Source organism: Cyprinodon variegatus, unplaced genomic scaffold (assembly GCF_000732505.1).
Source record: "Cyprinodon variegatus isolate N-32 unplaced genomic scaffold, C_variegatus-1.0 Scaffold1273, whole genome shotgun sequence".
In the NCBI taxonomy this organism is placed as follows: domain Eukaryota; kingdom Metazoa; phylum Chordata; class Actinopteri; order Cyprinodontiformes; family Cyprinodontidae; genus Cyprinodon; species Cyprinodon variegatus.
Genome location: NW_015151726.1, coordinates 58,793 through 73,651, shown reverse-complemented (window position 1 = coordinate 73,651; position 14,859 = coordinate 58,793). Strand labels below are relative to the sequence as shown.

Here is a 14,859-nt window from a genome sequence, read left to right as displayed (position 1 = left end):
TGTGTGTTTAGTTGAAAATAGTCCGCAAAATATATTTCCACCAGAAAATATAGAGAAGGAAAAAACTGGCGATCAAGAAAAGAAATACGTTTCATCACTGTACAGAACAGAATTATTATTAAATCCATCTAGATATATCCATGAAAATAAAATTTTCTGGCTCCTTTTTCATGTTTTATTGTTTGGCAGTACTACTAACATAGATAACCAACAGGTGGGACAAATCAAAGATAGAAAGTGTCGAAACGAAAAAAAAAAATATCCTGTTATAACTCATTTTAAAAATGTTTTCTCATCCCCTTCCCATCAGTTTAAATCAAATTTGACATGCTTAAAAAGGCACTCCACCATAATATGTTAATCCAGACAATCTAGGATACAGTCTTCCAACAGTCTAGCCAGTCAGATTAAACTAAGGGTGTTGATTTTTGTTTGATATTGCATGCGAAAGTACGCAAGATCCTCTTATCAAAGTGGATTATATGGGGTAAAATAAGGGTCAATAAAAATGAATGCTTGGATGCCTGAATTTGTAAATGGAAGTTGATGTCAGTAAAGTTAGAATCTGTTCCTTGTCATCTAATAAATACATTTAACATTACATCATCTGTAGGAAAAAAAACAATTAATGCAAGTTAGAAAGTTACAACTTTGCAGCACTTTACCACCCACAAATAAGAATTATTTTTTTTTTGTGTAAGAATAAATTTTTGTGAAATGTATTCACACTAGTAAATGTAAGATCATTTAAAATTTTGTGATTTATATACAGATTTGTGAGTTGTACTGGAATGGCACATAAATGTGTTTCGTTTTCATATATTTGTGATCTGTATTTAGATATTTTTGAATTCTAACCCTGAAATTTGTGATTCCTATTCATTAATTTTGAGATTTGAACTTTTTCATTTAAACTGGACAGGGCCGCCTGTGGAGCTGGTTGAGAGTTGCCTTTTGTATCTCTGCTTCCGTCTCCTTGAACCCTAGTCGGCCTCGGCAGATGGCTGCTCACACTGAGCCTGGTTCAGCTGGAGGTTTTTTTTCCTGTTAAAAGCAAGTTTTTCCTTTTCACTGTCGCAACAAGCATGCTTGGTGTGAGTGATCGCCTTTGAGTCAATGAGTCGATGCGATCAGCTGGTTTTTCCTTAGATAGAAAACTCTGATTCAGTCTGTAATGATCTGGTTGAATTGTCTCTGTAAAGTGCCTTGAGATGACATGGGTTGTGAATTGGCACTATATAAACAAACTGAATTGTTGTTTTAATAGTAAATTTGTGGTTCTTATTCAAAAGTTTGGCATTTGCAATCATAGAATTGTGATTCATACACAAATTTGCAACTGGTAAATCTGTATTCCTAAATTTGTGATCTAATTGTTGCAAAGTTGTAACTTTCTAACATGTATTCTCACAAATTAAGATCTGAAGCTGAAGATCTTAGCTATCATTTACAAAGTCTGACATCACTGCATACGTTTTTATTGACAGATATCCCATAGTTTGGAGCAAGAGCTCCAAAGTCAAAGAAAACGGGGATAAAGTTATAGAGAAATTTAAACCAGGGAAAGTGATCCCAAAATTCAAATGCCTCACAGACGTCTCTTTACATTAGGATCCAAAAGTGGAAACTGTACATCACAACTGTAATCCTCGGTAGATATAGCGGTTTAAAAAAACCAACAGACCGGGCAGCGACATCATCAGAGAGAAATAAAAAATAAAAATCACCAAATTTAATGTTTCCACTTTTATTGTCAGGATATTTGAGTCATGTAAAAGATTTCAGTACATTACAGTAAAATGCATGTTCCATCGGCCTTCCTCCAAGCCATTGGTTGATTTTGCCCTCATGTAAATCTAAGGCTTTTACCCACAGCTTGCAGCGGCAGAATGCTTGGCTTAGGCAAGCTGCTCTTGCCATGAAAACAAAACAATGATAACAGATTAAATTATAAACTACTAAAATCTTGTCTTTTTTTTTGTCCTCTTATAGAAATAAAAATGAAAAGAAAAAAAAAAATTCACTCAACAGATGCAGGAGATCTGCATCCACCCAGCATGCTTCCCAGCAGCTTAATTCAGCCCTCACATAAACGGACACATGGAGAGGAGGACCAACGGGCTGGGAATCTGTCCAGGCTGGCAGTCACATAGCAGCTTTCAGGTTCATCCAGGCTCTTACAGGAGGAGGTGAATAGGATGGGAGAGGGTTAGTCGCAGAGGGGAGGAGATGACACAAGAGACTGTTGGTTGTTTTGTGTTATGTATGAATAACACAGGCTGGATTCAATCATATTTCCTTTCATTTTCCCCTCATCCTGTTTTTTTTTTTTTTGTTTCATGAATCAGGCTCTATGCTGTGTTTCTAAAACAGATTTGCAGTATGCATGTTTTCTGGATCAGGTCGAGTTTGCCGACGACGGATTGCTGCAGATATAGCGCCCTCTGTGGGGTTGGTTCAGTTGATTGGTTGATGGGAAGATTCCCCCCACATCCCTCAGTACATTCGTTCAGGCAGGCGTGGCAAGAGTCGTGTGTGTAGGTATGATAGAAATGCATTTGTTTAAGTGCAGGAAGGGTTGTATCAGTAGCGGTGGGTTTGATGGGAGTACTGGGGTGGCTGTTGGGAGGTAGAGGAGTATCCCATGCTGCTTTGGGGCAGTGATGTGCTAGGTCCAGGGTTCTGGTAGGCAGCATGTGGATTTGAACGCTGCAGAAAGAAAGAAAACTGAAATGTCAAGCAACATTTGGTTCTCTGAAATGTCTTTCATGACAGTTTCCAAGGGTGGCTTTTTTTTTTAATTTTATTTCCATATATTTGCATAGTAAAAAAAAAGAAAAAGACAACACTTCCTCAATGTTTAATCTGAAAGGTAATTTTTCCCAGTGAGGGAAGAATTCTTGTATGGGGGGGCTAAGGAGCTGCAGAATGACAGACGGACTCACCTGGTAGTCGGAGGTCATTATGAGGCCACCTGAGGTAGTGGTGGGTGGGACAACCCGCACTTTCTTTAGAGGCGGGCCCTGGGCGTGGCTGTTGTCAGGGTTACCGGTGTGGCCTGCCCCGTTTGTGTGGTTGTTTCCCTGTTGCTGCTGCTGGTTTTTCTAAAAAACAAACAAGTTTTTCTAAATGGTTGGAAAAGAGAGAACATCTAATCTTTGGACAGTTGGTCACATTAACAGCACAGTTGGGATTTTTCCAGTTGTTTTTTCATGAATAGAAACTAATAACTAGAGCTGCACAGTGTTTCATAGTTCTGTACGTCTCCAACAGACTTCTAGTTCAGTTCAGCACATTGGATGCAGCTCGTATTAACAGAAATGTTCAAGTCTTTACAGATCTTTACTTGGGATTGTAGTCTGAGCTTAAATATATAAAATTGTACAGTAGGTCTGTATGTTTAGGGTCCTATCCAACTGTTCTTTTGTGCTTCCATCCTTCCATCTTCCAATAAACTCTGACCAGCTTCATTGTCCCCACCAGAAGACCAACTGTACAGCCTGATGCATATTCCGATCATGTATCACTATGAGGATGATATTTACTGTAATTTGCAGTGTCAGTTATATTTTATTTTTTGCCCACACAGCTTTTTGCACACAGGCCAGAAAAAACTTTAGCTTGATTTTATTGAAACGCAGCACCTAAATGTTGTGGCCTTCCCCTTGCCACAACACAATTTGACTGCAGTACGTGTGTGTTTGTGANTATATATATATATATATATATATATATATATATATATATATATATATATATATATATATATATAAAATGTAAAACCCAATTTTCAAATGGCATTTATGTCACATTACATTTAACAAAAGTACATTTCTCACTACAAGCCATTTAGGTGGCAGTAATATGCTTAAAGTGGGATTGCTACCACATGACGGGAGGCGAGAATTGCAGCTAACACACAGATTAATGTATGCAAGTAGAACTGAGCTTTTTTTCACACAAACATTACAGTAAAGTCTTGCAACAATGGACTCTTGACAAGCAAGGTTTCGAGGTCATGAAAAAACCCAAACCCTGGAGTTAAAGATCTTGTTGTTAATACAAAGGAATATTGAAATGAAATTGCACTAGAAATACTGGTTTAAAATAGTTGCAATTAAAATTTTCCTAAAATTGTTCAGCCCTACTGTGGATCTCTGCGGCTCTTTCAAAGTCCCCATGGGGATGTTGGTTGCCTCTCAGATTAATATCTGACTGTAGGTGGATTTAACCCTAAGCAAACCATCAACCTGACCTGACTGCTGTGTTTCTCAGCCTTTTTTCGTTTGTTAACTTAGGTCCTCTAATAAATTTCCGAGGCCTCACAGAACAACTGAAATTACACTGGGATAAAACTACACACAGGTAGACTCTAATAACTTAGTAGCTGAGGTGGTTTATTAATGGATTCAATGTAGGAGCATCAAAATAACTACAGTGAACATATAGGTACACCACATTTAAATAAATATCCAACAAAATTTAGACAAAAATGGTGGAATAAAAAAAATAAAAATATGAATTCAAGATTTGTAAGACACTGAAAACAAAATAAATTAATTTTCAATATAGGAAATAGATTTTACTTTGTCTCCTTTGTCCTCTGGCTCCTCCTCTGTCAGGAACTCTCTCTTGGGATAAGGAATCTGACAGCCTGCAAAAACACTAGAACAAAAAAAAGTGCAAAGAAAACTGTCATTTTGATGCGTTTATTCCCATGACTCAGATCAAATTAGCCGGGAGACCCATTCAGGAGGTCTGAGGCTGAGGATAGATGTGTGCTTTAGCTCACTCAGAGGTTGGAAGAGGTTCTTCTAAAAAGTAGGGGTCCTGCATCGCCTGCTCAGAAGTGATTCTCCGGATGGGGTCCATGGTTAACAGTTTCTGCAGCTGTAATGAAAAGCATAATTTTAGAGTGAAACAGAATCACAATGGAGCAGATTAGTTTAAGACTCACCAAGTGGAATGCTTTACTGTCTGGTTTCACTTTATGTTTTTCCATGTACTTTATAAGGCTGCAGTTTGTGTATCTATAAAGAAAAGAAGTAAAACGCAAAAATTATTCCTAATGTAAGCTTAGATTAGAAAAACAAACCTTGCTTTTGTCAGATTTGTTTTAGATGTTGGATTGAAGAAGCATTTCTTGCAAACTCACGTGTTCCTTCTAAAATCTTTCATCAGCGTGGAGTGCTCTGGCATCTTTTTGATGTCCTCCCAGTCTTTATCTGTCAAACGAAAAAAGAAAACTAAAGATTTGCTACAACTTTGCTCCTAAGAGATGAGAGCGAAAAACACCCTTTCACTCAGAGAGATAGATGTAACACAAAGATTAATGACTCATCTTTTAATGACCACCTTATGATTAGATTTAAAAATGAATATGTAAACTTATACAGCAACTAGCTCTCATTTAATTAACAGAAGAGCTTAACATATTTCTATGTCACCAGAGGCAAAGAAACTAGAAATTAACTGAGTTTTTATCCAAAAATGCTTTTAAGTTGAAAATGAAAGAATTTGAAATGGCTTCAATTATCTGTTCTTGTTTTACTTGATATGTTTTTTATGTACTTGCATAAAATGCATTTCTGTTTAGTATGTCACTTTGCTGCCTCTTGGCCAGAACTCCCTTGAAAAAGAGGCTTCTAACCTGAATGGGATTTTTTTCTGGTTAAATAAAGTTTAATAAAAATAAAATAAGATGGACAATTAAAAAGTAGGGACAAATAATGCAATGGATGGATGGATGACAGGATGGAGCAATAATCTGAAGAATGGATATATATTCTTCTATATATTGTACTAATAGAGAAACAGAAAACCCTTAAATAACGTTAAAAAAACGTTTCAATGTTGATTCAAAGAGGAACCTTCAAACAAACCGGTGAATTAAATTGAAAGAGCAGCAGAGTTAACAAATAGGGGGAGAACGGATGAGGTTAGATGAACTGGAAAATATTGGTCCAAATGTATCCCTGCCAGCAAATGTTTCTGTTTGTGACTTGGCATCATGTGCAGAGCCTGTGGATTGATGTTCAGAGCCCAGAGACCACATTCATCCATCTAGAGACAGAACAAGTAAAGCCTAAGGAAATAACAAGCCTTTGCCAAGAATGGAAAACACAGAAGACTTCATCATATCTACTCTGCAGAAAAAGAAACGCCACAACTAAAGCAAGTGGTTTAATAGCAGCATAATAATATTCTACTGGATCATTTTCCTCTGAGGGTGGCAAAGGAGTCTCACCAGCAGGGAACCCCATAACGTTAAAGATTCGGTCCAACTGGTCATGGTGGTAAGGGTTGCTGGTCTTGATGTCTTCCTGACGACAGTGGAATATGGGCTCAGACGTAAGCAGCTCCGCAAAAATGCAGCCGATCGCCCAGATGTCTGTAAGCATAGCAGAGCAGACACCAACCTAAGTTCTCCTCCAAACAACAAGTTTGCATGCGCAAGAAGAGGACAGCACAAAGCTTTACCGATGGCTTTGGTATAATGCCGAGCTCCCAGCAGCAGTTCAGGGGCTCTGTACCAGAAGGTGACCACCACAGGGTCGAGATCAGCTAAAGGCTTCAGCGGTGAATTGAAGAGACGAGCAAACCCCATGTCCGCTGCAAAAAAAAAAAAAAGAAAAAGAAGAAAGAATTTAAGTCAATAAAGGCGAAGCAAGCAAAAATGAATGTAAACATTTTGACCCGATACATACCAATCTTTACTCGTCCCCTTTCAGGTCCTTCTCCCATCACTAAAATGTTTGCTGGTTTCTGCAATGCAGTGATTAAAAAATATGAATATTTTTTTGAAGTCTAGTCTGATTTAATATCAGCAATTATAACTGTTTACTGCTGCCCTCTAGTGGACAGATGAATCTCTTGCACAACACTGTTTCACACGATTTTCTATTGTCACAGAGATATGAGGCCGTTATAAAAAAAAAAAAAAAAGCATAAAATTTAACTTACATTTAACTTACATAACTTACATTTCACTTTTATTTATGGAAATTAATAACCACTTTGTCCACCGGCTAAGCCACCTTTTTCCTCCCAACAGCCCACGTCCCCCTCTTTTCTTACCAGGTCTCTGTGGAGCACCCAGTTGGCATGGAGGTAATGGATGCCATCCAGAATCTGGTAGAGCAAAGACTTCACCATTCCTCTCGGCAGCTGAAGTGGCTTCTTATTGGCCTTGGACGCTCTGTGAAACTTAATAATGTGCTGGGCGAAGACAAGATAATAGTTGATGTAGCATACATTGACATTTGGTTTAAAAAAACAAAACATGGCTTTCTTGGCGTTCTAAATTACAAACATTAAGCTAGCTGCAGGAAAGATGGGCAGCGGATATTTGTGCCATGTGATTCCACTGCTTTCAAAGGGTTTTGTAAGCGATGCAGCTCTGTGGTATTTAACTCCGCTCTGATTGTTTGCCAGTCGTAGCTGCAGTCTATAATGTGGAGCGCATCTTGGATTCATTGAGGTTTGGCAGGAATATCCATCCAATTACATCTATTGATTGGAAAATGGTCTGAAATCTTCATGTTCTAACTCTGTGCATCCCAGAATCAAACTGGATGAGTTCTTAATTCATTTTTTAAATACACAAATCCACTTAAGATTTACTGAAATTATATCTATTGCTGTCAGGCTTCAAATATAAAACCGGCAAAAAGCACAAAGGGGAAAAGAGGAGAAAGCTTAAAGGTATGACGGTTAGAGATAGAAGGAATTAGGAAAATGAGAGGGAGAGAAAAAAGCAATGGAATACGGCGATAAGAAAAAGAGATGAAAGAAAAACGATGAAAGGGGAGAAGGAAGGATTAAAAGAAAGAATGAAGAAATGAAGGAAGCAAGAGAGGGACAAAGTAAACAAGTAAAAAAGGGAAGACAAGAAAGAAAAGAACAAAGGAAGCATGGTATAGGGGATGTAATGAAGGTTACAGAGATTGAAGGAGCAAAAGAAAAGGAAAGACAGAAAAGGAGGCAGGGAAGGTAAGGTGGTAAGGAAGGTAAAAAGCAAATAAAGAAGGCTAATGGAAAGAAAGATTAAGCTGGAAAGAAAAAACAAGAAAAGTAGGAAGGGGAAAGAATGAAAGGAATGATGGAGAAAACAAGCAGCAAAGAAAAGATGGAAATCGGGCAGTATGAAGTAGGAAGGAAAAAAGGATGGAGGAAGAAATGGAACCAGTTTGAAAAGCAGAACAAAAGTGACAGGAAAAGGATGTGGATAAGGAAAAAAAAGGACAGAAAGGGGGCAAAGAATGAATGAGTGATGGAAAGCTTGAAAACATGAAGGGCGGGGAAAGAAAAATAGGGGGAAAAATTACAGAGGAAAGAAGGAAGAGAGGATGGAAACAATCTAAGGCTGCACAATAGCTGTTGGCTAATGTATTCCTAGTGCTGTGAAGCTGCATTTTATAAGCTAGTGTAAAATTTAGCTTGTTGGACAGTTTGAAAGCAGCAGATGTTCACAATAGAAACAATTTGCATTGATCAAAATGCTTAAAGGGGAACGCCATTTTTTATTTATTTATTTTTTTTACATTTGGCCCTTGATTTTATGTTATTACATGTTCTACTCACCCATATGAGTCTTGTGTCAGTTGGAGCTATTCCGAAGATATTGTTATATCCAAGTAACGTCTTCCTATGGGCAACGACTTGAAGGCACAAACTAAACTGTTCATGATTTATTCTTTATGGTACGCCAGCATTCATAACATGTAGGCGAATCACTGTCCCCTAGACATCTGCAGTTATATTTTTTTATATTTATATCTTTTAAAAACAAAGCGGTACGTGTATGACGTCTTCCGCGCGCGCCGGCTACATTCATTCTTCTTGTCCGCTGAACTGCTGCTAGTTTTACTCACATGCCTGGAAGATGTCTAGTGCTACTACCACAGATGATCTCACTCTCCAAATGGAATTGAAGGATTCAGATTTGCTAGCCGAATGAATAGAAGGGGTAGAGCGTAGCCGCCTGTGGCCCGGGCTTCCTGTTACGACTCCAGTCTGCATGCGCGCGTCGCTTCGTTTTTAAAACATATAAATATAAAAAATATAACCGCGGATATCTGGGGGACAGTGATTCGCCTACGTTATGAATGCTGGAGTACCATAAAGAATAAATTATCAACAGTTTAGTTTGTGCCTTCAAGTCGTTGCCCATAGGAAGACGTTACTTGGATATAACCTGACAGAATATCTTCAGAACGGCTCCAAATGACACAAAACTCATATGGATGAGTAGAACATGATGTAATAACGTAAAATCAAGGGCCCAAAAAAAAAAAACAAAAAAAAACAGCATTCCCCTTTAATGTAAGAGATTATAGGAGGCACAGATGAGAGAACAGAAAGGGGAAATAGGCAAATCTTGCCACCAATATCACTATCTCAATATTTAGATCTTCTGCGATCTAGTAGGCCTAATGCAATGATATTAAGACATTAGATTAGCAAGAGTGTGGAAAAGCAGCGCACAACATGATAGTCCCAACAGGCCGAGTCATCAGGCTTAACAGAACGCTGGGCTCCAGTTTATGTAGATATGTTTACCCAAAGGTCGTGTTCTGCGTAGTCGAAAAGCAGCCACACTTTGCGGTCGGCGTGCGACAGGAAAACCTTCTGCAGTGAAATCACGTTAGGGTGCTTCAGCTCCCGCAGAAGCTGCAAGACAAGAACCCGGGACTTTTATGAGCCATTTCTCATGGGGTCAAACAAAAACAAAAAAAAGCCAATCTTACTGCAATCTCTCTGCAGGCTGACATGGAGATACCGGTGCCTTCAATCTGCTTGAGGGCGTAGTCTTTATCATCCTTCCTACAAATACAGAGAGAGGCAGAGCAAGATCAACACCAGAGCAGACTGCTGGCCCCTTGAGAGGGTCCCCCACAGACAAACAGGGATGAAGGACAAGGCCACTCAGCAGCAGCTGGCACAGGGACTGAGGAGAGGAGCCCAAGCTGCATTACCTCCACATTTTGTGTAATCAAGCTCACCTCTGAGAGTTTAAACAATAAGAAGGGGAGAGGAAACAGGCTCTGTCTGGCAGCTGGCGAGGGACAAACGGAGCAAGAGGGCCGTCTCACATGTGATTGGATCATCTCAAAAACCTAAGCACTGTAACTTCTCCAGTTTCGGCTAAAACTGGTAGAATTACTTCTCTCTCTGAGCCTCATAAACAGCAGCAGCCCAAACATCTTTAAACACTTTTGTTTAATGGTTCCTGTTGGTACCACAGAGCAGTCTGTTAGAATGGGCCTGCTTGCTCATGTTTGTTCTTCTCTCAAGAGAAATGCAAAGTTATTAAACCGCATCTAGAATAAGCCTGTTTTGATTCAAACCATCAAGGGTTTCATTTAGAAAAACAAGAGGCTAAAAGTCCAGGTACAGATTTTAATTGGTTATAATGGTGGATTGTTAGGAAGTGGAAAGAAACAAGATTTTAATTTTAACAAACTCATCAGTGAGAAATATGTTACCAGATGTTTGCTGGTGAAGATTCTCAGTCATTCCAGGTCATAGTCATTCCAAAAAAGTTAAAAAACAATGGACTTTGTTTCCAAGTTTGAAGACGTTTTGCTCCCCATCCAGGAAGCATTTTCGATTCAATAGAAAAAGTCCAGTGGATGTTTTTTAACGTTTTCAGAATGTTAATAGCTATTAAAAGATGATCAGAGTTGATAAAGAAAAATAGAGAAGGAGACTTTATAGTGGGCAAACGTTTACCTCCAAACAGGACAATTTGATTAAACTATATCAGAGCTAAAATCAAACGGTCTGAATCTGAGCTCATTCCTACATCAGGACGTCAAGGTCCGGATCTAATTCCAATTTAAAAAAATCTTTTGCTATAGTTTTACCCGCCTCAATCAAATCTGAATCAGCTTGAGCAATCTAGCTTTTTAAAAACTAGTATAAACACGTTCTAGGTTATATATAATTGGTTAGCAATGTCGAAGCCATTATTTTCCCTTCATTTCACAATCTTACACCAAACAAAGTAAGGATGAATATAAATAGATTGTAAATTGAAATTAGAGGGGCCACTAACAAATTCCTTCGGTGAAAAGCACAGTTATTTGCAGGGATTATAACATTTGCATTTGAAACTTCAACAATTACTTTTAATATACAAATTAAATTTAAAAGCTAAAGGATGAACATAGCTAAACAATGCATTAACACCAAATCAAAATTGTTTCTGAAATGTTAAGGTTACAAACAGAAAAAAAAAGACTTTATATAAAACAAAAATTTTCAAGTTTGGCTTCTGTTGTGAAAAACAAACTGAGCAACTGCAGATTCTACTATCTAAATGTTTTAGGACAATTTGATGACCACAGTAAGAGTTCATTCACCTCCTTTTTTACTTTATCAATTTACCCCAGCATGCAGTGCCAGAGTAACTGTGTCTCAAGAGAAAAAAAAAGAATGGAACATAATGGAAATATACCAGAGTTTTAAGCTTTAAAAATATGTTTAAATAACAAAGGAGAAAATACATGTTAGAAATATTTGACTTCTGCATCTCCTAAATTAATTATTTTACTGCATCAAGGGAGATGGAGCTTTAGGGTCTCATGACAAACTTGAAAAATGGCTGGGCTTTTTTAGATCATACATGTTGCAGATTGTTGAATGGCTCCAATAACCGCTGGTTATTCATGTGTTTCTCTTTAAAGAGAAAGACTTTCAGTGCAATAAATAAGTCCTTCTAATTAATGTAGCAATTTTAAATAATAAATATTTGCTTAGACATGCACATACAGATGAAAATATTATAGATAAGATCACTTCAGAAATAAATATCCTGTTTTATTAGAAGGGGATCATCATTTTTTTTCTTTTTCCTATTTAACTAAAATAAATCTTACTTAATAAATCATACTTTATTGTTTTAACCCCTAAAGAGTTCACAAACATTTTAGTGTTTTTTTCTTTCATTGCTACATAACTTTGTGTGGATCCACATACAATAATATAAAGGTTAATTCTATGCTCTTTATATATTAATTTAGTTTAAGTCTTAAATGGGCATTTTACACCAAAGCAGTTTGTGTCACATAACAGTCATAATGCATGCCACTGACTCCTATTCTTATAATATAATGTGATTTTTATCATTTCTTCAGTTCCCAGGGTTACAATTGTTACAAAACGTCACATTTCTATATTTTCTCTCCAGATTAAACCATTTCAATTTATTGTCAAGTTGTATATTTAGAATAGAAAACATTAACAACAAATAGCATAAAAATTGATCAGTGCATTCAAAATGTTACGTCACAATATTTAGTTATTTAAAATAAACATTTTTTCTACAGTTTTGTCTACAAACAAATTAGCAGAAAATTTGACAAACATTTGATAACCAGTCAAGAGAAGACTAATTTGCATACCAAAGAACAGAAAAATGTTTTCTATTTCCTTTAAAAAAAAAAAAAAGAAAGATTTTAAGAGTTAAAACTATTTATTAAAGGGCTCATTTTAGCAGACATTAGGGAACTTAATGGTAACGGGGGGGGGGGAAATCCATGTGGATTTAATATTTTTATCTTGACAAGCAAACATCTATGCCCAATTTATAATGTTAACTCCCTGTTAAAACCTCATCCTGGTTCACATCTACAGAAAATATATGTATATTAGGATGAATTTATCCTATTTAACAAAACATTTACTAATAAAGTCATCCGGTGTCATGCACCTGACGAATCCCTAATGGTCACAAACTAATATAATAAAAACAAAAGCCTGCCCATCATGGAAATACTGTCACTTTCGCATAAATTAGTCCACGTGCAGTCATTTTGCAATGACGTATGAATGTCGGCTCCCTTTGATGGGAGCAAAATGAGAGAAGTCATTTAAATGTATTTGGGAGAGGGAGGTAGGTAGGGAGGGAGGGGTGCTGGCTGGCTGGCTGGAGGCCTGCAGCTCATCAAACTCACCCATCTTTTCTCTTCGCCTTGTATACATGTCCGTAAGTGCCCCGTCCCACTTTGCATCCTTCGTACTCGAATAGGTCCTCGACTCGCTCTCTTTCGCCGGTGAGCTTCACTTTAAAGTCATAGTCCATTTTCACCACTGTTCCGGGCTAAAGTGTTTGCTCTCCTTCCTTTCTTAAAGCGTCGCTTTGGGAGGCAACTGTGCTCCTCCAACGAGCTCGGTTTGCTATTTCAGCTGGTTACCTTCCCCAGCGTGGCCCTTTCTTCTTCTAACCCCGTTTCCACATCGAGCTGTCGGGGTGAATTTAACGTTCCGGCGGAGGGATGCGCGGTGAACGGAGTTGGTCCAGGGAGAAACGAGCCCGGATAATTTTTTTCCTCTCTCTTGCTGCTGCGTTTCTCTCAACCGGTATCTGCTCCAAAGAGACGCACTTCACTTTGTAACGACGGCGTATTCATGCACGGCAGTGTCGCAAAATGTCGTAAAGACAGCCCTTTTGTGGTGGTGGGAATCCTGGCTCTTCTCCGGGATCCGGATCACTTACTAGGTTCGTTCAAGTCCTAAACAGTTCTTAAATTTTTTATCTCTAAGCTTTAAAACGATCTATAAATTGAATTTTATTCTTTTGAGGGTGGAAATAACTAAAATATTTCATAGAATTTGATTATAGAGAGGGTATATATATATATATATATATATATATATATATATATATATATATATATATATATTTATATATATATATTTATATTGTTTTTTTGTTTTTTTTTCCTTAGAAATTATATATATGTTGATTAGGTAGATAGTCCATCACAAACCACACTGCATACCAATAAGTGGCAAATAATGGTACTAAAATTTTGTCATTGTTTTGCTTGTTGCCAACCACCAATAAATCCAAGAAGAATCCAAGAGGTTACATGATTTATACAATTTTTACTTAGACAAAAAAATCTTTGAGTCTAATTATAGCTGCAAGTCAGATTGCTTATCTCAGAAAAGGTGTTACTTCTTTTTTGTTGACTTATCACGGAATGATCATGCGTCAGAGTATCTGTCTGATTTCCTGCAACCCTTTCTACAACCCTTAAAACAAATAATCACTTGCTTTCAGTCCTACCAAGGTCCAGGCTGGTACATAGAGGTGATCAAGCATATAAGGTTAATTATGGAATAAACTGTCCGAGTTTTTTATTAATGAAATGACAGCGGCAAAAACATGTAGACAGAAGACATCTGATTTACACATTAGATATAATTTATAAAAGTTAATTAAAAGCTGTAAAGGAGAAGATAAATAATTTGCTAGAAAGAAAATAAGGTGCAGTTATTAATAGATAATAGTTACAAATGAGAGACAGTGTAGATTATTCTTGTTTAGATGAGCAAATTTGTAAACAGTTATTGAGCTCTGGAGCAGCTCTATGTAAGAGGGATTTAAGTCAAATTTAAAAATACTTTACGGACACTTAACGTACAGCATGAGGAAGTTGGGGGCAGGGGTTGTCTTTATTTCTAATTTTGTACTCGCTGGTGCTTTTTTACACCTCTCAATAGCATTTTGGTCAATGCTGCTGTTGTTGTTGTGTAAATGTGCTATATAAATAAAACTTAAAACGGAACCTTTATCAGAACTTCATTTGAAATTAGATCTCAGATTTTCTTACAGTAGCACTATTTCCATCAGCTCTAATTAGTTTACATGTAAGTGCTGTAAAATAAAGCTCATATTTCACTGTGGGTTATGATAAAATGTGTAAATGTGCTACTTAAGTGTTGTTTCACCACACATACAGCAGGTGATAAACAATCGCTTTTCTCATTATAGCACTGTCTTCCCCAAGAGTCCAATCAATCTGTGGCATGCAGGACAATTAGCTGCCATGTCAACAGATTTTTCCA

The 14,859-nt window shown here is 37.4% G+C and overlaps 1 protein-coding gene across 1 annotated transcript; it reads right to left on the bottom strand.

The window, feature by feature from the left end:
* Window positions 1-1,721: 1,721 nt before the first annotated feature.
* cdk8 (cyclin-dependent kinase 8) lies at window positions 1,722-13,400 on the bottom strand. Its single transcript, XM_015401936.1, has 13 exons — window positions 12,960-13,400; window positions 9,750-9,825; window positions 9,562-9,672; window positions 7,078-7,218; window positions 6,708-6,765; window positions 6,481-6,612; window positions 6,248-6,391; window positions 5,156-5,225; window positions 4,958-5,030; window positions 4,793-4,890; window positions 4,587-4,665; window positions 2,946-3,104; window positions 1,722-2,709 (listed from the first exon to the last, which is right to left on the bottom strand). The coding sequence occupies exons 1-13, from the start codon at window positions 13,085-13,087 to the stop codon at window positions 2,584-2,586; spliced, it is 1,395 nt and encodes a 464-aa protein (XP_015257422.1). The 5' UTR covers window positions 13,088-13,400; the 3' UTR covers window positions 1,722-2,583.
* Between the last annotated feature and the right edge of the window lie 1,459 nt (window positions 13,401-14,859).

What these genes read in the sequence shown, in the direction of transcription:
- cdk8 (XM_015401936.1), bottom strand. Translation starts at nt 13,087, where the DNA reads ATGGACTATGACTTTAAAGTGAAGCTCACCGGCGAAAGAGAGCGAGTC. An exon ending in CGTTATGGGGTTCCCTGCTG is followed by an intron (nt 5,226 to 6,247) that starts GTGAGACTCCTT and finishes TTCGTTTGACAG; the next exon opens with ATAAAGACTGGGAGGACATC. An exon ending in GAACCTCTTCCAACCTCTGA is followed by an intron (nt 4,666 to 4,792) that starts GTGAGCTAAAGC and finishes TTTTTGTTCTAG; the next exon opens with TGTTTTTGCAGGCTGTCAGA.